The 26769-nt window shown below is 44.7% G+C and overlaps 1 protein-coding gene across 2 annotated transcripts in view; it reads left to right on the plus strand.

Annotated features, from left to right (window-relative positions):
- The first annotated feature begins 10173 nt into the window (after positions 1-10173).
- Positions 10174-26769, plus strand: part of MAPRE2 (microtubule associated protein RP/EB family member 2) — a 99487-nt gene continuing 82891 nt past the window's right edge. Inside the window, exon 1 of one of the 2 annotated variants that reach the window (XM_035894940.1) lies at positions 10174-10302. In XM_035894940.1, the coding sequence (XP_035750833.1) occupies positions 10231-10302 (72 nt within the window). In that variant the 5' untranslated portion in view covers positions 10174-10230. The remainder of the gene's footprint in view (positions 10303-26769) is intronic. The other variant, XM_009639471.2, reaches the window with a different exon arrangement.

Consider the following 26769-nt stretch of genomic DNA (forward strand, 5'->3'; position numbering starts at 1 on the left):
TGCTGCCTGATGCAAGCTCTGCTCGTGAGTCCGAAAGTAGTTTGGGAAGGGAGCGAAGCGGCTGCCACTCACTCTTCGTAAAATAAAAAAAAAAAAAAACCCAACCCAACAAAAAGGGAAATTGTAGCGCTGCGACAGTGCCAATGCAATCGCGTGACCCGAAGCGAGGCCGCTACCCCCGTGGCGATGAAGCCAGGAAAAAAAGAAAAAAAAAAAAAAAAAAAAAAAATCTCAGTGGTTTTCCAAAGGGAGTAGCATCGCCAGAGAGTAATTAGTATCGAGGGGGCTAACGGACACGAGAAGCAGCATGTTTACGACGTGAGCGGTTGAGAACCAGAAGAGCTTCTTGGCTGGCTCTGCGTCGCGTTGTGTCGGGAGCAGGAAGGGGCTTACGACCGCACGAATTTAAAATCCTTCGCTACCGCCACCAGTTTTACGCGTTCGCCCCTACCAAGTTGCCAGCGTCCGAAGCAGCTTCTGCTAACGGGGGCTTGCGAGGAGCTTTCGTTGGGCGTGCTTGTGTGGTGGGGAAGCTCCGTGATGAACACATCCCATTCCAGAGAACTCACCGAAAAGCCCGATGAATCAGCACGCTGCATTCCCCGACCGAGCCTGGCAGCTCCTGCGAGGAAGGACGCAGCAGTGCAGAGCTGTGGAGGGGGGGTGGGGGGACGAGAATGTTAATGCTACCTGAAGCTTCGAGCTTCCTATGCAGTTGTGGCACATGTAAGGTTGTTAAAAAAAAAAAAAAAATACTGCTAGTTTTTCATTTTCAGCAGCTTCTTCTGGTAATTCAAACAACCCTCTGGTGCTTTCTGTGGTGAGTGAGTTACAGTCCTCGCTGTACTTTACTTGCTTCCCAAAGGGATATTTGCTTTTTATCTGTTGCCCCAAACTGTGCAAGCAAATGAAATGAAGCTAACAGTATAAGCTCATAACTTAACACAGCGAGAAATCTAAAGCGGTAAAAACGGTGAACACTTTTTACGAGAAATACTGTAGCAATTTTGCTATGTTTTAAGAGAAGATAAACACTGAGACAGAGGTGACATTTTAGAAGCGGAGTAGCAGAACAGTGTTTCAAACAAAGCATCGCACAGCTTAAAGGTTATTTTGCAAGATGCACTTGCTCTTTTGGAAGATGCTGTCTTTTCAAGCCAAGTGAACTATGTAAAAACTTCTACAGGAGCAGTGTCACAGGGTAAATCTTCTAGTCAGGGTTCAGACTGCTTCAACAAAGTGCCAAGTATTTAGAAGAACCATCTCAAGGGCATCTTGAGGTAGTTGTTATTCAGTGGCTGTATGAGCAACTGTATGTGCTGTCATGTCAGGACAGGCAGGTCATGGACCGAACGCTCTCCAAATCCTTGGCGTACACATGGTCGCTCCGTCTCTTTTCCCTGAGATACAGGGACTCCTGCTTCAATCCTTGGTTATATCTTTACTTGTATTAACTGGATGTGTGGGGCAAACCAGTGAGAAGATACAAAGAGCACAAAATGTCTTTGTCTCACGCAGGGGTTGTCTGCAACCACTGCTGAGATTCAATGGCTTCTTGTTAGTAAAGCCCTTGCAGTGAAAATCATCCCCAAGGTGGAGGACAGGGGGGTTGTGACCCCTTAGCTCACCTACTGCCATATCCTGTGTGTGCAGCGCTTGAGTTGCGGGAAGCTCTGCATCTTCCTAAAACACTGAAGATTTATGGTATGGCTGCTCTGTGAGTGAAGTTTCATACTGCCCCTAGTAGAGAAAGCCGACTGAGATGCTATAGACTGAGACTATTTAAATGCAAGCGAGGACTTCAGAAATGGCTAGCAGTTAATAAATTTGGCTTTTCCTGAAGGCAAGTGCGGTTTCTTTCAGTTTGCCTCAAATTAAGCCTGCAGAACCCATGAGCTGCTTCAGCTTCGTAAGGAGAAAAGGATCAGCGTAGTAAGAGAGGCCGGGAGTCGGGGACGGCAGCACACGGGGCAGTTAACATCTCGTGGGTTTGGTGTCCGTGAGACACCTACGCCTGTTGGAGAGGTTTCAGAGACAGGAAAACATGGATATTTTCCTGACCTCACCTTGTGGGGTCTGCCGTGGCAGGTTGGTGTAACTTGGCCAGTGGCCTTATCAGGCTGTATCAGTGCTGAATATGGTTGGGTCATTTGGGGTGTCTTCTGCTTATTTAAAACTTTTGGCAATTGGCCGCTTACCAGGTACCTGTTCTTCAAGGTTAAGTCTTCCTGCAGTCTAGCTCTTCCCCTGAGAAGGTGTGGGGACTCTTGTGCTGTCGCTTTTGCTCCTCAGGCAGGAGGAGCTTCCTGTCCCCATGGGGACAGCTTCCTCGGAGGGACATGGAGGCTTTCTAAAGCGCGTTGGAAATAACCTGGGCATTGATGCTGCTGGCTGGTCGTCTGGGGCTGGAATAGTTATTTCAGCCCTATGATTTCATTTGTAATGGCCTGATTTAGTTTTAGTTGTCTGATACTTTAAATCCTCTTGTTGACAAGAAAGCCCTCAAATCAGGTTTATTTCAGCTCTTGCAAGTCCAAGCATTCTCAACTATTTATCGTGGTTTCTTCTGGATAATTTGGCATTTTTCTGTGTTATTTTTTGACCATTCCTCCAAATGCCAGTGAAATATTTGGAGGAGTTAAAGAACAACTGAAATTGGGGGCCTTCAAAATGACTAAAACTTTTGCTAAAACATGTAATTAAAATTCACCTTAAAATAGCTTTTATCCTGGCCCTTCTTCTCTTAAACCTTGCAACACTGAAACCTTAATACAGTCAAATTTTAAAAGAATAGCTTAATTCCAGGAGAGGGAGAAGCATTAGACTGACACAATTAAGTGAGTGGAATGCATTTTTCCCTCGGGCACCTCTGGGGAGTGATACTATATCATGTTAAGAACCGTAAGCTGCTGTCTTGGGCAGAGTTGGGCTGGGCCAGTGTCTGCATGAGACACGGGAGGGAGAGCTGCCGCTGGTGCAGAAAGCCCCAGCAGGGAGCCCATCGATAACATTGCTCTGAGCCATGGGGGGCCCAAAGACCTACCCTTGCATGATGGCACAGGTGGTGGTGGTGTTGGGTTGGGGTTTAGATGAGATCCTGAGCCTTTCAGCACCTTTATGTATATTATTTATTTTTATGTGTGTATATGTACGTGTGTATGTATATAATGTAAAGTTGGTGTTCTGGCTTAGCTCCTTTGAGGATAGCTACAACTGCCCAAGCTGAAGCTGAAGCAGGGCTTGATTTCTCACTAATGGAAAGGTGAAGTGATTTGGGGAAATCCACCCATGGCTTTTGCGTCCATTTTTGTCATGGGGAGGCTGTGGACCCTCCCTGCTGACGGTCTCTGTGATGCCCGTCTCTAGGAGAAGTGAATTTAAAGACTGAACTCCAACAGAGCAGTGGGTGCTCTAAGGGCAGCAAGAGAAATTCTGGGGTTTAGTCTGTCTGCAGGGAAGGTGGGTGGGGAAAGAGCCTCAAACAAGCAGTGTGCCCTTGTTGCCAAGAAGGCCAATGGTATCCTGGGGTGCATTAAGAGGAGCATGGCCAGCAGGTCGAGGGAGGTTATCCTCCCCCTCTACTCTGCCCTGGTGAGACCCCACCTGGAGTACTGTGTCCAGTTCTGGGCTCCCCAGTTCAAGAAAGATGAAGAACTCCTAGAGAGAGTTCAGAGGAGAGCAACGAGGATGATTAAGGGACTGGAGCAACTCCCCTCTGAGGAAAGGCTGAGGGAGTTGGGCTTGTTTAGCCTGAAGAAGAAAAGACTAAGAGGGGACCTCATCAACATGTACAAATATCTCAAGGGTGGATGTCATGAGGACGGAGCCAGACTCTTCTCAGTGGTGCCCAGTGACAGCACAAGGGGCAATGTGCACAAACGGAAACATAGGAGGTTTCAGTTGAATTTGCGGAAGAACTTCTTTACTTTGATGGTGACAGAGCACTGGAACAGGCTGCCCAGGGGGTTGTGGAGTCTCCTTCTTTGGAGATATTCAAAGCCTGCCTGGACGACATCCTCTGCAACCTGCTCTGGGTGAGCCTGCTTTAGCAGGAGGGTTGGACTGGATGATCTCCGGAGGTCCCTTCCAACCCTTGCCATTCTGTGATTCAAGGGGTTTGAAAAGACACTTCATGGACTGTAAGGAAGAAGTGATGACTCATCTTCTGCATTTGGGAAAGTCAGGTGAGGGAAAAAGGGACTGGCAGCAGGGCTAAAGAGAGGGGAGAGGAGAATCCAAAACCTGAACTGCAGGGAAAGGATCCAGAAAACAAGAATGCTCTAGGAAAGCTGTCCAGACAAGCATTTATCGTATTGTTATCTAAAGATGCAGTTGGATCTCTGAGCGGTTTCGGGTTGCATTTGTCCCCAATGAGCTGAACTGCGGCCCCAGCATGCAGCCGCAGGACCGGTAGGATTAAGGCACAGGCCTGTTCTGGGAGCACTGCCCAGCGTCGGCAGCCAGCGGCAGGGCTGCCCTGCGCTATTTTTATTATGGCCATGTCCAAAAAGTGTTTTAAAAAGGCTGAGGGAAAGCAACCCTGCTGTCTGACAGAGTCCCTATAGCAAGAGCAGGGCTTCAGGTGGGCAAACTATGCTCAAATCTGGTCAGCAAGCTGCTGCCCTAGGGAGGGGACAGTGCTCCCCAGTGGTCTGGTAAAGATGCCTGATGGTGTTGAAGAGGAGGAGGAGGGGTGGTAGAGAAGATGAAAACTGGCAAAGTTTGTGGGGAGAACCTTGATGATCCTGGCTGAACGCCTCCTCAGTCGCAGAAGCTCCTGCGTCTTGTGCTGAAGAGTTTTGCATTCATCCAGCTTCATTTCACTGAACCTTGAATGACCCCAGATTCCAAAATTTATCCTATTTAAAGTTTAGGAACAGTTCTAATGCTTTACAGGAACCTAATTTTCAACCCGGTCTCTACTGAGAATGGCTCACCGTATTATTTCTCTTCTGTGAAGAAGCCAGTAGCATTTCTTCAGCAAGGCAATTTCAGATTTTGAGTATACCATTTACTGAGATTTACTCTTTTTTCCTGAAGGGATAAAATTAGTAGGGTCCTAACACTGGGTAATCTACCATCCACATAAATGACAAGCTTTCAGGTTGATCTAATTACCAATGCCAAACTACATAAAAATAACAAGTTGCCAGAAAATGGAAATCCTGCATAGATTTGACAGGTGAGATGGGAGGAAGGATGTAACATGCAGATCTATCAGCTATAAGCTTCAGACCCCTAAGTTATTCCAGTCTAGCAAGTCTTGGCAGAATTGTTGAAGCCAGCAAGGAAAAATCTCTTATTTCACCACGTGGTTTGATCATCCAACATCTAATGTCAAATGGACAAATACCTTCTTGGGCTACTCGTTCCAGAGGAATTTTATTAGAATAGGCTTTGATCTGGTAACCATTTTATGTCCCAATTTATACTGGGTTGAGTATATAGCAGTAACAATCTTTTCAGACAGCTTGAATCACACTGCAAGCAAAGCATGTCCAGTTTTATCAGAGGAAAACAATATTTTTTATTCGGCTTTATAATATTCAGACTAAGTAGAAACGCTGTGAGTAAACTCATTCTTGAAGCTTCATTGCAATATGGCACTTGAAACTAACCTTGGCTCTCATGACTCATCTCTGCTGGCATCCCCTGACACGCTTACGATTTTGAATCCAAGAATATCTGCAAGTCAAAGACCCAGACTAAGAGGCAAAACTGAAGCAATAGATGAACATCCCTCTTGATTTCCATCAGTCTTGAGTTCGTCACCTCTGAGATTAGTTCAGAAAACACTGTCTTGCAGGAGTACCTGCAAATACAAATATTGTTTGGCAATGTTTTGTTCTTGTGGATTTGATGGCCAAATAAACACATTTCCAAACACCTGCAAGTATTGTCTGCTTTGCTTTGTAAAATTGGAAACAGCTCATCAGCAGATGGCATGAGCACATCGTTAGTATTAATAAACCTATACACTCAAATGGAGAACAGGTGACTTCTGTTTGTAATTAAGCTAATCGCAGAGGCAGGAGAGAGCTCTTATCTTACCAGGAGTACAGCTGAAACTTAACTACTAGGCTGCACCAACAGAGCAAATACTTGCCTTGGCATTTGATGCTCATACAGCATCATGTGCTTTGGGGTTTCCCTGGCGTGGTTAGTGGCCAGGGCAGGACACCCCACTCATGCAGCTCCCTTCTGCTTCAACAGGTTAGTCTGCAGCTCTGCTGTAAAGCTAATTAATTTAGTTATTGCCAAACACTCAGATATTTAAAACCCCTGACATAAATAAAGCATGTAACATATACAGACTAAGCCTTACAACTGCTCACTTATTTTTTTCTGCAAACTTTACATCTTTTTTCCTCAGCCATTAGTAATTGCAGTAACTGCTTACAGTCAGTTCTAGTCTACTTCTTTCAACTCCATTAACCCTTTAACTCCCTCACGAGCTTTGGTGTCAATCATAATCATGAGAAATGTTTACCAAGAAGAGCAGGAAATTTAGAGATACAAGAGACTAGACATTGACAATTGGTTGTGAAGATCTTTACGCCTCGTTAGCAAGCCGCAGGAAATTTGCTGGGAATATACATTGCTGTAGGGGAAGCAGGGGTTGCAAGGTGCAGCTGAAAACAGTTTGGGGAATGTCAGAAGAAAACTGCATTTGCTGAAGTTTTGAACAGCAGCTCTAGGTTGGGTGTCTCTTGGAAGGCTTTTGAAGTGCAGATTAAATAATTCCAAATGATGACAAAAAAACTCTGTTAAGAAAACAAAAGCTCTGGGCTTTCAGCCACTTCAGGGCTGTTGGTTTTGTGCCTGGAAAGAACCCTGCACCCGTTCACTGCTGCCGCTTGGGCTGCTCTTCTGGAGCGCCCCTTTCTCATACAGTCCTTCTTTTTTTTGTCAGTTTGCTTTTTTTCCTTCCTCTGCCTTTGCTCAGGGGTCTGGATAGCCTCCTCTTTTACAGAATGGTTTGGGTTGGAAGGGACCTTAGAGGTCACCTCATTCCAGCCTCCCCTGCCATGGGCAGGGAAAGGCGAGCCTGTCCCTGGGTGGGCTCAGACCATCACCCCGTACAGTGAATAGCTGAACGTGCTAACCAGTTGCACCACAGAGGTGCCCTTTTAGCTCTCCGGTGTTCCTGCTTGTGGCTGGCCATGATGCTTTAGCACCAGCTCTTGAAACCCCTCTTCTAACCAGGCGGAGCCTCAGTTGCTGTGTGATAACTAACTCTTGTTTTCCAGTCTGGTCGTGTGTTCAGGAGGCAAGGCAAGGCACCGGGAAAGGGGTACAGCAGAGACTTTCAGGTTAGCCTTGCCCCAGCTGTGCAGCAGAGCCAGAAAATGCTGTGCCTTCCCGACAGGAGCGAGAAGGGGTTATTGTGTTCTGGGGTTGAACGCGCTGCTATCAAACCAAAAGCTTTTGATCCAGGTGGCCGTGAGGAGGGAGGGGGCTGTGGAACAAAACGGGACTAAAACTCAGTCTGAATTTTCCCCTGGACCTGAAGTATCAGCACTCAGGCTGATTCTGTACTTTAAACATTGATGCCTTGCTAAGTGTGAGTGGGTTTTGAGACGCTCTTGCAACCGTCCTTGCTCAGGGAAGCAAACATGGTTTTAAGGCTTCCCTTTGCGTGGTAGCAGCTGGCAAAAGCAAGATGACATCAGTAGAGATGGGTATGACTGAAGTGCCTTCTCAGCGAGGAGTAACCTCCTCGCCCCTTGCTTGCAGCTCTGCACTCACCTCTCCTAGTTTTGGCTGCTAAAATAGGATCTGGTCAACTAAGCTTTAGCAATTTATAATGGCAAAAAGTGTGATTGCTCTTACAGCTGCCTAATGCTGTGTTTGCCAGTAGGACAGTAATAAAGGAGTCCTGGCAGGCAGTGCAGGTGTGCCCTTATAGTTGTAAGAGGTGTTGGTGGTATTCAGAAAATACAATATTTTATTTTTTTTTTCCACGTGTGGGGTTTATTAGGAGTGAATCCCAGGCACTGAGCATTTTCTCTCCTGATTTTATTTGCCACAGATGAGACCACACTCAGTTTTACCATTTCATGTTTTAGTATTGGGGTATAGTTACTACCAGCTAAAACAGCAGATCCTTTAAAAGTTAAAGCATCATCTCTGGTATCTTCCCACTCCTGTATTTCTAAACAGAGCATGGTTTCTAGCCCCAGCCTAGGAAGTCCATTAGTATGGAGTTGGCTGCACGGAGCATGACACGCTAGTGCTTGTATCCTAATTTCTGGTCTTGCCCATCTCCTGTGATGTTCCTCCTCCTTCCACCCACACCTGTGGATCCCCCACTATGCCTGGGGAACATCATTTCAAAAGAAGTGAGAACTCAACCAAGGATGTCAGAGCTGACCTGTTTTGGCCATCACCGCTGAAGCAGATAGAGAGGAAGCCTGCCCATGGTGCACACCTCTGCTAGAGGTCCTCACAGTGGTAGGAAAGAAAATGAGCTTGTCTCTATTTCTCCCAGCTCTGCATTTAAATAGAACTGCTTTCTATACTCTCACGGGCTATGTTTAATTTGTGAACTTGCCAAGATGTTCTCCTTTTTTCTCAGAATCATTGGACTCTCTTTAAAGGGTGAAATGGTTTTATTGCCCTTGGAGAATGCTGCAGAATTTTTGCATTCACATATGGTAGAGCATGAGATTATAGACTTTCAGCCACAGAAAAGGACATGGGGATCTGTCCTTTAAATATGGATTTTAAATTAAAAGATGCTTTACCTTGCCTGCAGAAGTACAGAAGCAATGAAAAGTGAACGCCGTAGTTTATTGAACAAAACTTCTGGTTGCAATGAAGGCAGCTTTTTTCCTCTATCTGACACTCTGGGGGGTGGGGGAAGAGGAGCCCAGGCAGTATTAAGCTTATGTTCTGATTTTATAGTAAAAGTTCCACATGGCTACATATATTTTAAAGACCAGTTAGCATTTTCAGACAGAAATGGCCTGGTACTGTGCAAAGGTTTGAATGTTCTTCTTGTAATACTTTTTAAAGTTAAGATTTGGCCCAAATCACTACTTCTGAAGAAAATCCCTCAACTCTTCATGTGCAGGTGGAACAGTCACTTCAGCTTAAATACAGGAAATGTTGGGCATAATAGCCCTTGCTTGCACAGATCTTGTTAACAAGAACATAATTTCCTAATCACTCCCTTGAAAGCAAACCCAGATGATAGAAGCATAGTTGAGCTCCTGCCAAACACCTCAAGAACTCCCATTTCACACCCAAGCTCCTGCAGAAGTGCCAGGATAACCTCAGCTATTCAGTGGGGAAAAAAAAAACCAAACCTTAAGCACCATGCTTATGGTTCCTTATACTTATGTTCTTAAATGCAGAAACTATCAGTTGGGATAGTACAGAAACTTGAGTAAGAAACAAGAGTGCAGACATCTAGATGTGTTTGTATTACACACCAAGGCAATATATAACTCTGCGGGCAATATTGCCTTAGTGGCAACATCCTAGCCCATCTCCCCATCCTCTTGAATTAGGCCTTGAGAAAAAAGAGAGTTGACTTTTTTTTTTTAAGATGTAGAATAGTTAGAGGACAAAAGAACAGATTCTAGTTTTTGGTGGTGGTGGTCCCTCCACAGTGAGGGCATGTGTGTGATTTAATGAGGCACGCAAAGGGCTTTGATCTTGCATCACCTTCATGAGGTAAGTGATGAAAACAGGAGCCTTCACTGGTGGTAGAAGCTCATCAAGAGGTGATGGAAGTGGCAATTGCTGCAAGTCCGTAGATATGGTGGGTTTCAATATAATGTATCTCTAATACAAATACACTAAAAGCTGTGAGACTTCCCTCAGCTTGTTACAGTAGTGCTTTCAAAAAGCAAACAACCGAGCAAGCTCACCCACTAGATGTCTGTAGACCATGTTGCAGGAACCGCAAATGCTAGAGACAACTTTAATTTTATTTATCTATATTTTTCCCATTAGCTTGTGAAACTATTGACCAGTTATCTACTTTTTTTTTAAACAGAGCATATGACAAGTTGACAAAATTATCATCTTGCTCCAGAGAAGTTTTTTATAGGCTCCCTGGGTTACTAAATGGGACGAAGGGTGGAGCTAGTCATTTAGCCACACCCATAGTGAGGTTTATAAAAGGAAGTTTTCTAGGGCAAGTTCCTTTCTACCAGCCTATGACAACTGGCAGTTTTATTTAACAGGGTTTTAGCTTTAAAAAAACCCCAAAATTCTAACATGTCAAGGCCTCGTAAAGGTCCCCATAGTGGGGATGCTCCTCTAAATGAATCTTTGAAACAGCAAGGTAAGGTAAGTCATGGGGTCTGCTTTACTATTTCATTTTTACACAATGTATTTCTGTGGCAAAGGGCTGAGTAGTACTGTAAATCCAAAGGTCTGTATTTTCTGTGCCATGTGTAATTGGAGTTTTGCTCTCTGTAGTTTTTGTGTTCCTGTAATGCTAACTCAAATGGAGAAAAAACAACCTGAAAAAAGCATCCCTGAACTTGTTAGAGTTTGGAGAGGTTGCTAGTTGTTGTAGGGTGGTCAGGCTTTCAAGGCTGCTGACTCTGAGGGCTAATTTGTACCACCTGTCCATAGCACCGAGGTTAATGTGGTGTTTGCAATTGTGCTGCTCTTCGTAAGTCGCACCGATATTAATTTCTCAAGCATACAAGTGAAAGATATGCTATGCTTTATTGCACAATTGCTGTGACTTAGTCATGAGTTTTTGATACGCCCAGGAATCCTGCCATAATTTTGGGGTTTTACAGTATCACAGTTTCCTTACGTGTACATGCAAATAATTGCTTATAAGTCACTCTGTTCAGCAGAGGTCTTGTGAGTTACTGTGGGTGTCCCTTGATGAGGTTAGGTGCTATAAAGGTTTGTTTGCTGTTGAACACGGGTACTTGTGTTGGTACAATAATTCTGCAGACAGGTCTGTATTGGTTTACAAGATGGCTGGGTGAAATCTTTCATAATTATCAACTGAAGTCAAATGCATCGTATCAAAAAGTGATCACACCAATTGTAGCACGGATGGGTCAAGAATGCTGGTCAGCATAAAAAAGTACCTAAGCCATTACGCTGGTTACCTAGCTCTGGGCTTATTGCTGGTGTGATGGTAAAGCCGAATTGTAAGGAATTGGAGAGAGGAGAATGAACCTTGAAAATGCTTTTTAGGAGCTCCTTTCAGGCCTCTGGAAAAATGGAAGAAAGTCCAGACTTCTTTGAAAACTTAATAAGCAATGAGAGACAAGTGTCTTTAAAAGTTAACTTTTTCCTCCAGTTACTTTATCTGTACGTAACTGGATCAGAGTAATAAGTTTTGTCTTGTGAGCCTTCAGTTTAGAAGGAGTAGAAGTCACTAGAACTTTTGTATTCATTGCGCCCAAAACATGGGAAGTGTTTGAGGATCACTAGTCCACTAGTTGTTCTCCAGAGTACGCTAGTATAACTGCTACAGAAACAACCGAAGTAATGGTTGCCACAAAAACCAGCGGTGTTGATGGGTTCTCTTTTTCAGGCTGTAAGCAAAACTGTGAATTAATGTAGCTGGCAAAATGCTGACTGATGGCCTCTTGGGCAAAACGGTACGATCTAAGTTGGAGAGGCTGTCAGAGCATTTTGACTTTGTGTGATTAGTAGACATGAGAAAATAAATGCATCTTGCATTTGAATAGACACATTTTCCACCTTGATAATGCTGTGGTTTTTCTTTGGAGCTTTTCCTGTCACTATGAAACTTGTAGGATGCTTAGCTTGAGCAGCGTGGTCATTTCTGCTTTTTACCATGTGTTTTTACTGATATGTAACAAAGTGTGGCTGTGCTGGATTGTGGTGAGAGGAGTCTTGTTTGACAGCGGAGCCGCCTCCCGCAAGGGAGTCCCCTTGGCTTTATCCACTGCCATTCTTCCGGGAGGTTGACATGTTGCAGTGAGATTGTTCATAGGTATTTTTAAGCGCATTGCATTTATTTTAAGTGCCTGATGTAGACCAAACTGTTAAAAACTATTTGCTGTTATCTGTTGTTGTATTAGTACAGTGAATGGGAGAGATGAAGGGAAAATACTGACAGTTCTGGCAGAGAAACTTAGTTGTGTCTGCTCTTGGGTGCTCTTGGATGGGTTTTCTGAATCGGGGAGAAAGGTTGAGCTTTTTCAAGTGGGTAAGGTAGTTACCTCCTCCTTGACATTCCTGCATAGCTTAACGTGTTTGTAAACTTGGTCACTCCTCTAAGCAGGGATTAAAGTGATTTCTGTAGTCTTGTGACTTGAAAAGCAATATTTATGGAATAAATACTTACCTGGGGTAATTCTGACACTAACCTGCTATTCAACACAAATGAGTCAAGGGACACCGACTGTCCCATGGCTGATTACTTATTATATTTGCTAAATTTAGATAAATCTTCAAAAGTCTACGTTTGAGTAGCCAAACTACAAGCCTTAGGGTGCTATTTTCCTCTCCTGATTTGATTTTTGGAGCCACAAATGTACTAAATGCAGAAAGTCCACAACGATGACTTCTTGGTCATGAGCTGAGTAATTAAGAGGCAGATGGCCCACAACAATCTCTTAGTAACTTATTTCTTTGAGGTGGTGTATGGAGGCTGGCACTGACAGCTGGATTACTCTGACGTGGTGTTCTGTTAGTCCCTTCACATTTCAATACTTTTGCTTTCAGAAGATTCAAGCACATAACTTCAGCATATTTGGGTGGATGCTAAAATTAAGTCTTTCTCTGGATTCTCCCTCCTTAATTCAAGAATGGCAACATAAGCATGTTCAGAGCTGAGCTGGGGGAGGGATGTGGGGCAGTTTGTAGGTTTGGCTGGGGTGGGTGCAGGGGCGATCACAAAGAAGAGGCTGGCGTTGGTGGCCTGAGACGGTCCAAGGGGAGGAGGGAGGTTCCCAGGAGGATGGGGAGGGCAGAGTGGAAGGTGAGAGACCCCAGCACAGTGGCAGCTTCTGAGTCTTGGCCCAGCCTTTAAACCTTGCTGGCCCTGCACAGTCTTCAGTGTCTCTCATTGTTTCCCATCATATCTTTCACTGCTACCAAGAAAGTGAGTTTTCTGACTCCTGGATGAGGACAGAAATGCATTATTCTCAACATTCCTGGGTCAGCCAAAGTCAGTCGTACCTGTACTGCTGAGAGGACCCAAGCTGACCCCGCTTAGCTGGGTGCCTTACTGCTTTATGAATCAGCACACCACTCTGGATTCTCCTGTTCAGCTGTCATTTATTTAGGTTGTGGAATCCTGAAATCAGAAGGGTTTTACAGACCCTAAAATCACTGCAGTTTCTTTAATGTGACTGAATTTCCTTAAATAATACTTTTTTTCTCAGGGCAGCACTGTCAGAGGAAAGACTCAGCTGGCTTTTGCTGCCCTAGTTTAGTTCAAGTCAAACCAGGTTGCTGAGTTTAAACAGTAAGTCTCGCGGACTTGAGTTTTTTCAGTTTTTGTTCACCCGACAATGATGCACATAGGCAACAATTTCCATCACAAGGAAGAAGCCTGAAGTTCAGCTCCTTTGTGCAAGCTGGAAGGGGAGTTGCAAAGGATGCAGTATACAATGAAAATTCTCCTTAGATAACTGATATCTAAATAACAAACTCAGAAAGAAATGTAACCACCAGTCAGATGTCACTTGGCCTGAGACAACATTTTTGAGGTCTATTTGCAAGATGCTTGAAGGCCACATCAGATGAAGGATGTGATTAGCATCCTGCGTATGACTTCAGGATGGTGTATCATCGCTGCTGCAGCAATAATCCTTCATGGGGATGCAGGGACTACAGGCAACATGTGATCATGTTAGAAAACCAGATAGAGAAATCCTACGATGGGCTTTTCAAATGACAGGGAACTTATTATGTAGCTGTGGAAAGGACCAACAAGAAACGTTTGTCTGACTGATGGCAGCGATATCTCTTGCCTTCCTCTGAAAGGAACACGTAGCTACTGGTACAGTTCTGTCCATTAAAACAATGTGGCACAGAGGAGTTGATGCTGCTTTGTTACAGCATTCGCTGTGCGCTACTGCAAGAAATTCAAAGTGCTGCCTTCCGCTCTTCGACCCTGAAGATCTTATTCCAGGTTTTACTGAATTCAGTGATACGCAGTGAGACACAAATAAAATGTGTACGTTATGCAGTGGCATAAATGCATCCATTTAAACCCACTAAGATCGGTGGTGCAGAGCCCCCTAATTATTTTCTGTATACATCCTGCTGTGCGCTATGGTGTCTGTATTTTTTTCATGATGACCAGTTTACATTTGATAACTCGCTGCTAGAACTTGAAATTGCAGGAAAAGGTTTGCTAAGAGTGGCGTCTGAAGTGGAAGTGAGTGGTATTTCTGCCTTTCTCGTAGCCCTAAGTGTACAGGCTGGTCCTGGAAGGTGCTGGCGAGCCCGCTCAGAGGCAATCAGTGGGAGCTGGGTATCAGCCTGTGTGCTTTCAGGGCGCCGCAGCGGGGCCTGGAGCTGGCCTGAGCTTCCCGGGGGAGCCACCCGCTCTTCTCTATTATGTGAGCGTAAGTGAGGTGTTAGAGGCTTCCAGCCCACAAAGCTGATTTTTATTAGAACATAAAAATATGTGTTAGAAGAAAAAGCACTTACCAACAGGAGAGAGATTAAAGCTCTTTAATAATATATACCTTCCACGCCCTATGTATCCTGTGCAGTGGGGTACTTCCCCCCCTATCTTTTCTAGTTCTCTAATTTTTTGGCTTCTGAAGTCGAAGAAATTCTGCGCTGTCCCCAAGAGAGTTTATTTTCACTTCTTGCTGGGCTTGCCTTTTGATTTGAGTCTCTGGCTTGGGCATCTCTCGTCGTCCACTTGTGCATCACGCGGACCACGAAGGGATTTCACTCCCAGCTCGCAAGCTAAGCCCCACAACAGTCAAATAAACAGCCCTCTGTGTGTCTGTAAACATAAAAACTCTCTTTGAGTTGGATTCTCTCGCCGTACTACCGGATGCCTTTCCATTGGTATCAAGCAGAGACAGGCCCACCTCTTCTGGGATGTGGACTGCTAAAACATGTGGCTTTATTCCAAATTAACAAATTGACTGTAAAGGAAGCAGCAACTTGTGTTCCTGAATTTATTGAGTTCTTAGTGTCAGAAAACTGTTACGCTGGCTTGCACGTCCTGTTTTCCTGTGTGGAAAGAACACAGCACTTCAAACAAGACAAGGTTGTGAGTATCCCTACTAAGGAAATCAAGAGTATTTCTGGGATTAAAAATAGTGCACTTCCCAGTGTAACATCATGTCACTTAGTTAAAGCTGAGACAGCTTCAGTTCTATTGTTCTTTACATATCTTGTACGTCAAAATATATTATCTCGATCATTTTTGTATTCTGGAAATTAGACTTCAACATCAATTTGTCATCAAAAAGGAGTAGGAAAGCTGAATCCTGACAGTCTTTGGGATACAGCAGCTTCTCAAAACCGACACATTACAGTGAGGGAGAACAGAATAACGCTGAGGTAAAATGATGTGCTTGTGCTCTCGACAGGCAAAAGGCATTTAGTTTGGTAAGGTGCCAAACAGTGTCATTTGAGAGTGTTGCAAAGACTTCCAGCTGTCTTGTGTGTGCTAACCAAATATCTGGGTGAATTAGAATTTGTCCCGGTGAATATTTCACCAGAAGTGACCTTGCCTGATCAGGTTAATTCAATTTCAAGGCTTGTTGCAATCTCCAGGTCATTTTTGACCAAGACTGCATTTATCTGAGCATCCTACCCAATGCTGAAATGAAGGACTGTGTTTGCAGAAGCGTAGCAGGTCTTTTCTCTCGGCTCCTTCGCAGCTTGCTGCAGGAGATGCTGCCCTGCTCTGTTGACTCATGTGGAAGGTGTGGTGTGTTTTGACCAGGAATGGAAGGGCGTAAGAGTCGCAGCAGAGTCTGAGAGAGGCCCTGCAGGGAAATCAATCTTATGGGAAAGCGTAGGTTGAATCTTGCATTTTTGCTACGTGAGTTAACATGCGAGCTGACTACCAAAAAGGGAGAAAAATTGGACTTGCACCACGAGCACACATAAACTGCTCACTGGATTGTGAGAGAGAGACCTGCTTTCAGCTGATGTGGGATGCTCTAGCTGCGGATGCTATCTGGCTGCTCACTTGTTCCACAAGTTACTACCTTGATTCACCCTGGGCATGTTCAGTTCAGTAACATCTTGTTACAGGGACTTCCAATAGCTGACTAATCTTGCTGAAAAGGGAAGGGCTTTGTTACATGAGTGCATGCTTGGAAAATAAGGATTTAATTTGCAGGAGTTTAATCATAGAATCATAGAATCATAGAATGTTTTGGGTTGGAAGGGACCCCTAGAGGTCATCTAGTCCAACCCCCCTGAAGTGAGCAGGGACACCGCTAACTACATCAGGTTGCTCAGAGCCCCGTCCAACCTGGCCTTGAATGTTTCCAGGGATGGGGCCTCCACTACCTCTCTGGGCAGCCCGTTCCAGTGTTTCACCACCCTCATTGTAAAGAATTTCTTCCTTATATCTAGTCTAAACCTACCCTGTTTTAGTTTAAAGCCATTACACCTTGTCCTGTCACAGCTGGCCCTACTAAAAAGGTTTTCCCCATCTTTCCTATAGGCCCCCTTTGGGTACTGAAAGGCTGCAATCAGGTCTCCCTGCAGCCTTCTTTTATGTAGAGCCCTGCAATGCATGTTCACCTTTTGCATGTGTATTTTATATCTAGCACTGTTTATTAAAGCAGTTGTGCACGAAAATATCTGATCGCTGCCATCTTGGGAGTCCTGGATGCAAAGAGAATTAAGTGAGTTTACGCAAGACAGGAGGTGGCCAAGCATTCTTGCAGGCTCAGCTGAAGGGCACTGGTCACTCCAGAGAAAAACAGCTACTGGGAGGCTGCGACTACAGAAAGTGCCACAGCTTGAAGGAAGCTTATCTGGCAACATTAACAGGGGCAGATTGCACATGCCTGAGAAGAAACAGTAAGACTGGTTCTTCTGCCCAGGGTTTGCTGTACTGGCAGGTTTATGAACAAGGGAAACAAAACCAAAAAACAAACACCAAAACTGCCAGAGTTTTTCTTCCCAATATAAGCTAACAGGCTTTGTCTTCTAGATGTGAAAAATTCGCCAGTATAGACGTTTAGTCAACTATAAGGGAAATGGTGTGCACGTAAATCAATCTGAAGTATCCATTTCTCCAGTTAAGCGGTGACTTTACTTGCTTAGTTTGGACAGCAAACAGAAAACATAAGTATGGGGGAAAGGCAGTGAGAGAAGTATCTACACTTAAATTGTGTATACTGCTGAAATTAGTTTAGTGCTCCTCCAGATCAGTACTTACAGGCAGTTTGCTGAAGGAAAAACTTCCCAGAGCAGAATGTTGTGGAAGCTTAAATTCAATCTGATACTGTAGAATATCTTGGAAACTTCCCAGTTAGCTTTTTTGTTCTAATGAGCAGAAGCAATGCATGTGCCTTCAAGTTACTGGACTGGTCCACTGTGCTCTGTGTTTCTTGTCTGCAAAAGAACGTACAGAAACAATAATTCCTGTGAGCTTTGCACTGCAGCCTCTTGGGGGAAATACTGCAGCCCAGAAACTTCTGATTTGGTAGACTTCAAGTACAAACTCTCCTTTCAGAACAACGCAACGTTAACTTGAGGGGTTGAAGTCTGACAGCCAACCTTTAGAGCCCCCTCCTGTATGACTTGCTTTAATCATGTAGCAGTGTGGAGTACCTAAATGAGATAACAAGCTGTCACTCTTTATCTCGCAGACTGGAATGTTTTCCTTCAACTTGAAGTTCACAAGCTGTGATCAGGCAGCAATGTTATTGTAACTGGAGGAGTGAAAGGTATTTATGCAGCTTTCAGATACAGGCCTGCCCTGGAGAACCCCTCAATGACACTATTGGTTTCTGTAGTACAGAGACCCATTTCTAGTTTCCAGCTCTATAAACACGCAAGATCCAAAAAGCTCAGTTGGTTCTGTGCTCCTTTTGTCAAACATACAGGGTTTGCAATTTTAGCTCTGATTACTTGTGTGGGGTCGTTACCACAATGCAAGTGTCCTCAAGCTCCAGTGCATTGCAGCTTTCTCATTTTGCAGGCAGGACGCAAGGTTGCCCCTGGTTTCCGATAGACCTTTCACAAGCGCAGGCTTCACCCTCACTGAGAATATAGGTAGCTATTATATCTGTCAGTGAGGTTCTGCTTCTCTTGGTGATCAGAGCTACTGCCGCCTGGGTCAGGTAAGGAAATCGGCACTCACTGCTTTGAAACGTGAATAAATGCCAAAGAGCATTTCTCTGCCTCCTCCCCCAAGGGATCCAATCCTATCAGCATACCCAGGTCATGTTACCTGTGCCAAACACAGCAATTGCTGACTGCTCCCAGTCAAAATATGTGCAGAAGAGTGTGAAGTGATGGTGTGCCATTCCTCCACCTTGTAGATGAGTGTGGCTGAAAGACTGACTCAAAACCTGAGAAACTAAAGGGGATCTGCCCCTCAGTAGCTTGGAGAAGGCTTAGAACATGTTCCTCTAGAGTGTTTCATGACCCCCTGGCTGTGATTATGTCATTGGGACCACCTGATCACTTTTCTCCCCTGATTAAGTAATGTAAAAGATTAATGTAGTCCTTTCAGCAGAGATTGGCACTCAGGGATGATTGTTGCACTGTGGATCTATGGAAAAGAACTCTTACATGCCACCTAGGAAAATTGGATGGCTGGGATTGATTAGGTGAAAATGAGAGAGGAAAACACTCAAACTTTTTTGGCTTTTGGTTTATGACTCAGAGGACAATGTGGTCATCTGTGCAGTACAAATGAGCTGATGCTACACCTGTCAATGTACCTTCAGCTGTCATGGGAGCACCTTATCTAATCAGAGGTTCACAAGATGTTTCCACAAACTACAGCCTTACAGCCTTCATAGGTTTGTACATCTGTAATTGACTGCAAGTAATCCATTCTGCTCACACAAGAGAGGAGTCCAAGATCTCTGCATCTGCTTCACCAGTGCTGTAAAGAGCAGAACTTTGTTTTTTCGGTGTGTATATTGGATATTATGTATTACCAATATATTTATGTATTATATATTTTGATTCTGAAGGACTGAAATAAAAATCAAGATACTAGACTTCAGCTGTTTTTACCGTTGCCGCAGATACTGGAATCTATATCCTTGAATTAATCCCATTTTCCTGTTCAGGAACTTGAGGCAGAGAAAGACATGCCAGAACTGTTAAAAGGACTGAGATGGCAGCCCAATACCCGAACTAGGGTGCTCTTTCCTGGGTAAGGCAAACAGGCAATGAGCAGCCTGCAGTTATGATACTTTTACACAGAACCATTGGATGATACAGGCTGACAGAGATAATCTTGTCTGCCCCCTGTTCAAAGCCATCCCAAACAGATCGGGTTGCTCAGGAATTTGTTAAGCTCTAATGTCTCAAAGACATTCAGGCTTCCTAGCCTCACTGGACCCAATGTTCAACCACCCTTGTGACAAAAACACTTTTCCTAACATGTAATCAGGATGTGCCCTGTTGAAACTTGCCTGTTACCTGCTGCGATGTCAATGTGTGCCTTTGAGAAGATCCCGGCTTCATCTTCTCTACACCTTCCCCTTAGGTAGCTGTGGGCTGCAATGATACATCCCCACGCACCCTAAGCCTTCTCTTCTTCAGGCTGGACAAACCCAACTCTTTCAGCCTCTCCTGCATCATCTGTTCTAGCTCCTTAATCATCTTGGTATAGTAGACTGGGCTCCAGTATGTCAATCACTGGTTTGCAGCTCCCCAGTACACAGGTATGTCTCTTTCGCAAGCCCTGAATACAGGGGAATAATTACTGCCCTGGATCTGCAAACCCAGCCCAGTGTAGGGTTGTCCTTCTCTACTTCAAGGGCACACTGCTGAGTCTTTTCCAACTTGTTGTCTGCCAAGACCCCCAGGTCTGTTTTCTCTGAAGTTGGTCTTCCTGCTAGCTGGCACCCAGCAAGGTCATTCCCTCCCAGAGGCAAGAATTTGCATGTTTGCTCTCCAGGCCTGTCCTTGCCTCTTTCCTGGTCTGGAATAGGCATAGGTAGTGAATGTTGCACTGGTTTAGAGATCATTTTTGCGTTTTATACTGAATTCTGTAACTTGGCGAAGATCCCCGGTCGGTAAGCTAGGCAACTTGCAGGCATGGCCGTGTGCTCCAGCAGAGCAGTGTGTTAGAGCAGAGGGCTGAGAGGAGCATCTTTGGCCACCTGGTTTTTGCTGAATATTCTCTGATATGCTTAATTTTCTTCTGTAAAGAGAGATCTGAAAAACTAATCCCACAGTAGAGGGGGCTTCAGCTCATCTAATCTCAGGCACCCTAACCGAGCTACCTGCATTTTTCTCAGGCATATCTAGAAGTTGTGAGGGTTACAGTGAAGGGTGCCATTTAAATTTATGTTACTTCTTGAGTTTAAACATCTGTTTTTTAAAGCTCTTAGGCCAACTCCTTCTTCTAAGGAGCTGGAAGCTTAACTTGGCTAGGGATGCAAAGAATAATAAAAAGGGATTCTACAGGTATATCAGCCGGAAAAGGAAGGTTAAAGAGAGTGTACCCCCGCTGATAAGCGAGACCGGCAGGCTGGTAACAGCAGATGAGGAGAAGGCTGAGGTACTCAACAACTTTTTTGCCTCAGTCTTCACTGGCAGCCTCTCTCCTCACCCCTCTCGAGTTGATGGATGGCATGAGGAGGCCTGGGAGGGCAAAACCCCTCCTGCTGTAGGAGAAGACCAGGTTCGTGACCACCTGAGGAACCTGAATACACAGAAGTCCATGGGACCTGATGAGATGCATCCCAGAGTCCTGAGGGAATTGGCCGATGTAGTCGCTAAGCCACTCTCCATAATATTTGAAAAGTCATGGCAGTCAGGTGAAGTCCCTGGTGACTGGAAGAAGGGCAACGTTGTGCCCATTTTCAAAAAGGGTAGAAAGGAAGACCCTGGGAACTACCGACCTGTCAGCCTCACCTCTGTGCCTGGGAAGATCATGGAACAGATCCTCCTAGAAGCTATGCTAAAGCACATGGAGGCCAGGGAGATAATTCGAGATAGCCAGCATGGCTTCACCAAGGGCAAGTCCTGCCTGACAAACCTGGTGACTTTCTATGATGGAGTGACAGCATCAGTGGACAAGGGACAACCAACAGACGTCATCTATCTGGACTTCTGCAAGGCCTTTGACACGGTCCCCCACAACATCCTTCTCTCTAAATTGGAAAGCTATGGATTTGATGGGTGGACTGTTCGGTGGATAAGGAACTGGCTGGATGGTCGTGTCCAGAGGGTAGTGGTCAACGGCACAATGTCCGGATGGAGACCGGTGACAAGTGGTGTCCCTCAGGGGTCCGTACTAGGACCGGTGCTGTTCAACATCTTCATCAATGACTTGGACAGTGAGATAGAGTGCACCCTCAGCAAGTTTGCAGATGACACCAAGCTGAGTGGTGCGGTTGACACACCAGAAGGCCGGGATGTCATCCAGAGGGACCTGGACAGGCTGGAGAGGTGGGCCTGTGTGAACCTCATGAGGTTCAACAAGGCCAAGTGCAAGGTCCTGCACCTTTCTCTGAAGTTGGTCTTCCTGCTAGCTGGCACCCAGCAAGGTCATTCCCTCCCAGAGGCAAGAATTTGCATGTTTGCTCTCCAGGCCTGTCCTTGCCTCTTTCCTGGTCTGGAATAGGCATAGGTAGTGAATGTTGCACTGGTTTAGAGATCATTTTTGCGTTTTATACTGAATTCTGTAACTTGGCGAAGATCCCCGGTCGGTAAGCTAGGCAACTTGCAGGCATGGCCGTGTGCTCCAGCAGAGCAGTGTGTTAGAGCAGAGGGCTGAGAGGAGCATCTTTGGCCACCTGGTTTTTGCTGAATATTCTCTGATATGCTTAATTTTCTTCTGTAAAGAGAGATCTGAAAAACTAATCCCACAGTAGAGGGGGCTTCAGCTCATCTAATCTCAGGCACCCTAACCGAGCTACCTGCATTTTTCTCAGGCATATCTAGAAGTTGTGAGGGTTACAGTGAAGGGTGCCATTTAAATTTATGTTACTTCTTGACCTGATCTAGTTGGCGGTGTCCCTGCTGACTGCAGGGGGGTTGGACTCGATGACCTCTAGTGGTCCCTGTTTTTTCAAGCTCTTCTATGATTCTATGATTCTAAATATTTTGCTGGTCCCGAAGCTGGTACGTTTTAGATCCCTGAAGCAGTTCTGAGAGCCCTGCCGTTGCTGTAGCTGCCTGCATAACATTTCTATGGAAGTTATCTTTGGGATCTTGCTACCATGCTTGTTCAGCAGACTTGTTTTCAAAGAATGTCAGCCTGGGCAATTCAACATATTATTATGCCATCAGGACTCCTCGTGTTAAATTTCAGGGTTTGCTGTCTTAAGAGAACTTCAGAAAATATGTCTTAGGTCAAAACACAGGCACAGGTTTTTGGCTTTTGTCATCTGAATGTATACCTTAATGCTTTTTCCTTGAATCTTCTTTGTAATTGAGTTGCTGATTAGCCTATAAAAATTCAGCCACAAAATGAAGCCTAAAGCTGGGCATGGGAAATGATAAACGTGCTGGAAACTTATGGTGGGTTGACCTGGACAGCAGCAGTTGCTGCTAGCTGGCCTCCCTGTGTCTTTTACTCCCTTCATATTGAAGAGGGAAAAGCTGATACGTGTTCTCCCATAGCTCTGCGTACCTACCAGTCTCCAGGCCATATTTGAAGAGGAGTTCAGGTCTGCTTTTAAAGCTTAATATTCCAGCCCACACAGCGGAGTTGTTCCCGTGCTTGTTTCTGGTCAGCGATACCAGCCAGTGAGTTCCTGCCTTCCCAGTTGTGCCAACCCAGCTGCTGGCAGGGCCATGCTGTGTACTGAAACGGAGAACTGTCCCAGATTTATTTTTTTAAATCTGCAAAACAAAGGTAACTTTGGAATTAAATCCCTTTCTGTGTCTGCTTCAGAGTGAATTGGATTCAGAGTTGTTCCAGAAGAGCTGAGGGGCAGCCCAGAGATAAAAATAAGGAGCGAAAAGTTAAGGCTAGAATGCCTTAAGGCAATATTATTGCCAAATTCTTCATAATGTGAAACCTTAGTCAGTGCTGGCTTTTCTTGCCTTGCTATAAAACATATGCATCACTGCAGCATAATTTTATGTTTATAGAGAGGAAACTATTAAAAAGAAATGTGTTCAGTGATTCTAGTATATGAAATAAAGCAGACACCTGATCAACTCTAGTTATTCTTAAACCAGGTGCGTTCTGTAAGACGGTATAACGCCTACGAGAAAAACACATCAAAATGCATAATACATTAATACGTACAGAAGCACATCAATAGTAAACTGCAGTCACATGTGCAAACCACAGACAGGAGCCAAACAAAATTGGTGATTGTCTTAGATGTAGAAGCCAACAGATGTAGGAGCCAACAAATGTAGGCACTGACATTACAAGTAGAACAGAAGTTGAAATGCGGACATCAGTGATTCCGCACTAAAGTTCAAACAAAAGGATGCCTCAAGTAACTGAAGGAAGATTGTTTTCTCAAAAAGGAGCAAAGCGAGAAACCTTTTTTTGCTTGAAATGGAGCTAAGTGCAATGTGGCAGCCTGCTGCTAAATATGAAGAATGACAAATGCACGTTCTCGTCTGTTAATCCTATTAGGTCTGCCACCTACGGCTTGATATACTGGCTTGGCACTGCTTGTTATGCCAAAAAAAAAAATTTGCCAAATCTATCACACTAACTAAAATAACATGAGCTGAGTTCTGTTACACCCTTTTCAAGTGGGAAGATAATTACTTGCATCTCAAAGGCACTGGGCAGGAAGGCAGGGAAGGTGTTCATGAACAGGAGGAGGGCAGGTAGGTTGCTGCAGAAGGGCAGGTGTGACACTGCAGTCGGCTGGAGCTTTGAACCCAGTGTTGTCTCCAAGGCGCTTGCATCTTGGAAACTCCAGTTTACAAAAGGCTGAGGAGGAGTGGGAAGGGACAACAGCAATGACAGAAGTTGTTTACAGCTCTATGGGGAGAAAAAAAATCTAGTGGCTTCCCAAGCAGGGTTAGAAGAAGTCTTCCCAAGAAAGGATGCATGTTCTTTCCTACTAAGTTGTTAAGTAGGATGTGCTTGGATTTACTTTATATGTAAATGACAAAAAAAAAGATTGGTTGCTTTGTAAATGAGAGGGAGGGAACAGAGTTTTATAAGAAGTCTCTAGGACTTTTTTCATGCCAATAGAAGACTTGAAATCAGAGCACTGGCAGAGAAGTGGAACCACTGGGATGAAGCCGTGTTTGAAATGGCAAGAGCAAAGGAGGCGGGAAGCTCTGTCGCGCGCTCGGTAGCAGCACCTCGGGTCTTCTGGGACTGCCTTCCTTGTGAAGCGCTCCGGGTCAAAGTAGGGAATTTCTCACGGGTTTGGAGTTGGAGATAGTACTAAACTCAGCTCTGTTATTTGATTTCTTTGCTTTGAATCTGTGTCTTTGCGCCTTCCATATACTGTTGCGGAGCCCGGCCCTGAGTGGGTGCAGAGGACTTACCCAGGAGCAAGGGAGACAGCACAGGGTTGGGCTGTTTGTTAACAGTAAGTTGAGAAATCTGCCCAACTACTAAGTGTATGAGGGGGTTTGTTTTGGGTTTTGTGATTCATGCACAGCTCATCAAAACAGCAGTTCTTTCCTTGGACGCTGGAAGCCTTAATCTTTCAGTTCATCTTTTCAACAGGAAAGCATATATAAATAGTGATATACACTGTTTTCTGATTTACACTCAGAGTTTGTCCATTTCTGTAATTTGTCAAGCTATTCTCCCCTCAGAATCCCTGGATAGCAGCCATGATGGGTTTGCTTGAATTCTTTCAGTTGCTAAAAATAAGTTGGTTTTGAAGTTGCTTTCTATAACCACTGAGGATGTTTGAAGCAATAATAGGTGACTGTCAGCCTATATTACAAATTGTTTTCATGCAACATCACATTCCCAGCCCTTGGCGGGGGGGAGGAAAAAAGATCTGTGCAGTATGGCAGAAAGCACCCGGTCCACTGGTACGCAGAAGACAGGGCTCTGCACCTATGTAGGACATGCAGCTCCCTGCAATAAAGTTTTGAAAATATGTAATCAAATGTACTAGAAGGCATTTGTTTAAATCACCTTAATAATATTCTGTCCTAACTTTTCCTCCTTGGTCCTTCAAACTAACAGCTATGGGTACTACTCTTCATAGTAGGACTATACAATGTGCTTCTAGAAGCTGTTGTAAGTTGTTTTCTGCAGGTTCCCTTTGCTTTACTGTCTTATTTCACTTAGCTGTTCGGCTTTCAGCTTGCTTTCTCATATACCCCTTGCCCAATCCTTGGTTTTGTTTGGGTTTCTTTTTTCGGTCAGTATTCATTCAGAATTAAGTCAATGTTTTACAGTATTTCAAGAGATACTGTCATAGAAACCCCTTCTGCGTCAGTTTGTGCGAATGCATTCAACAAGTTTGCGGATGTAGCAATAGCTACCAGAAAACAAGTTCACAGGGAGGAAAAGTATGCACTGAGAAGGAGCATGTGAAAGCCTCCTAAGACCAGATAAACCCCAAAGAGCAGTGGTCCACTGAACATCCCAAGATCCCAAACTCCAAGCAGCAAGAGTCTGCCAGATCCACCCATGGCCACCATCAGCACGCACCAGGATCAAGGGCAGGTTGTGTCACTCAACTGCATCTGAGAAAGAGGCAAGTATAAGCTACAGGGCTGTAGCCTGGCCAAGCAAGGGAACCCCTGAGGGACTTTTTGAACACCTAACTGGAAACCAGTGGCCCACCAGTCCAACCCCCGCTGGCTGGGCTCGACCTCCTGACACAAGTTGTTGCAGGAGTGGACTGTAGGAGGGGGATAACTAAATGTGCTGTGTGAATAGTCATCGGCTCTTAGTAAAATCTGCCCAGTTCTGTTTGTAACATTTTCTAGTAAATATTGGCCTGTTTCCCCCAACACAATCCCCCCACCAGGGGAACAGATAGTCTAATACAGGGAACTTGCAGCTATGTGTAACTTGTGTAACTTCAAAATATTGAATAAATAATAATTTCCTGTCTTGAAAAATACATAATAATTTTTTCTTACCTATTTCACTATGTGGGATTTTCTGAGATTCCTCTTTAAATTGTTGTTTAAAGAGAGAAATATTATAAAGAAATATTCCCTCCCCTCCCCGTTTTAAGGTCTTTTCCATTTTCCAGATCCTCTAGATCTTTATCCTCTTGCTTTTTACCCCTTGACCTTTTTCCTATGTTTACCAGCGTGGAAGGAGTAACTTCTTAAGATGTCTTTGTAGGTGACTCTTTAGGAGATGGGAACCTATTTTAAAATCTGCACAGCATCCGTGTGTTGGGGAATTCTGTGGAACTGAATTGTGCTCCCTGGTTTACGTAGAGCAGTGATATGGTGGCAGTGTCTGCAGCTGAGCGCTGTGCATGGTCTGGCATGTAGTGGGAGGAAACATGGCATCCTTTCCTCCCACTTTTATCCCTCCACCCTTCCGAAGAAGACTCCAGCTCCCCATCGTTACCCTCCTCACACCCACTAACTAGGACCTCTACTGCATTCCTTTGTCCACCTAAATTAAATTCCACCTTAATGATCTGGTGTTTCCTACCACTCCCTTGCCTGGGTGCTGCTCCGGCATCTCAAGCCAGAAGTACAGGTCGAGGTGTTGTCAAGGTGTTGGCATGGCTTACGGAGCAGGTGGGGACCTGGCAG

This window comes from Egretta garzetta, unplaced genomic scaffold (genome assembly GCF_000687185.1).
Source record: "Egretta garzetta isolate BGI_Z169 unplaced genomic scaffold, ASM68718v1 scaffold35, whole genome shotgun sequence".
Lineage (NCBI taxonomy): Eukaryota > Metazoa > Chordata > Aves > Pelecaniformes > Ardeidae > Egretta > Egretta garzetta.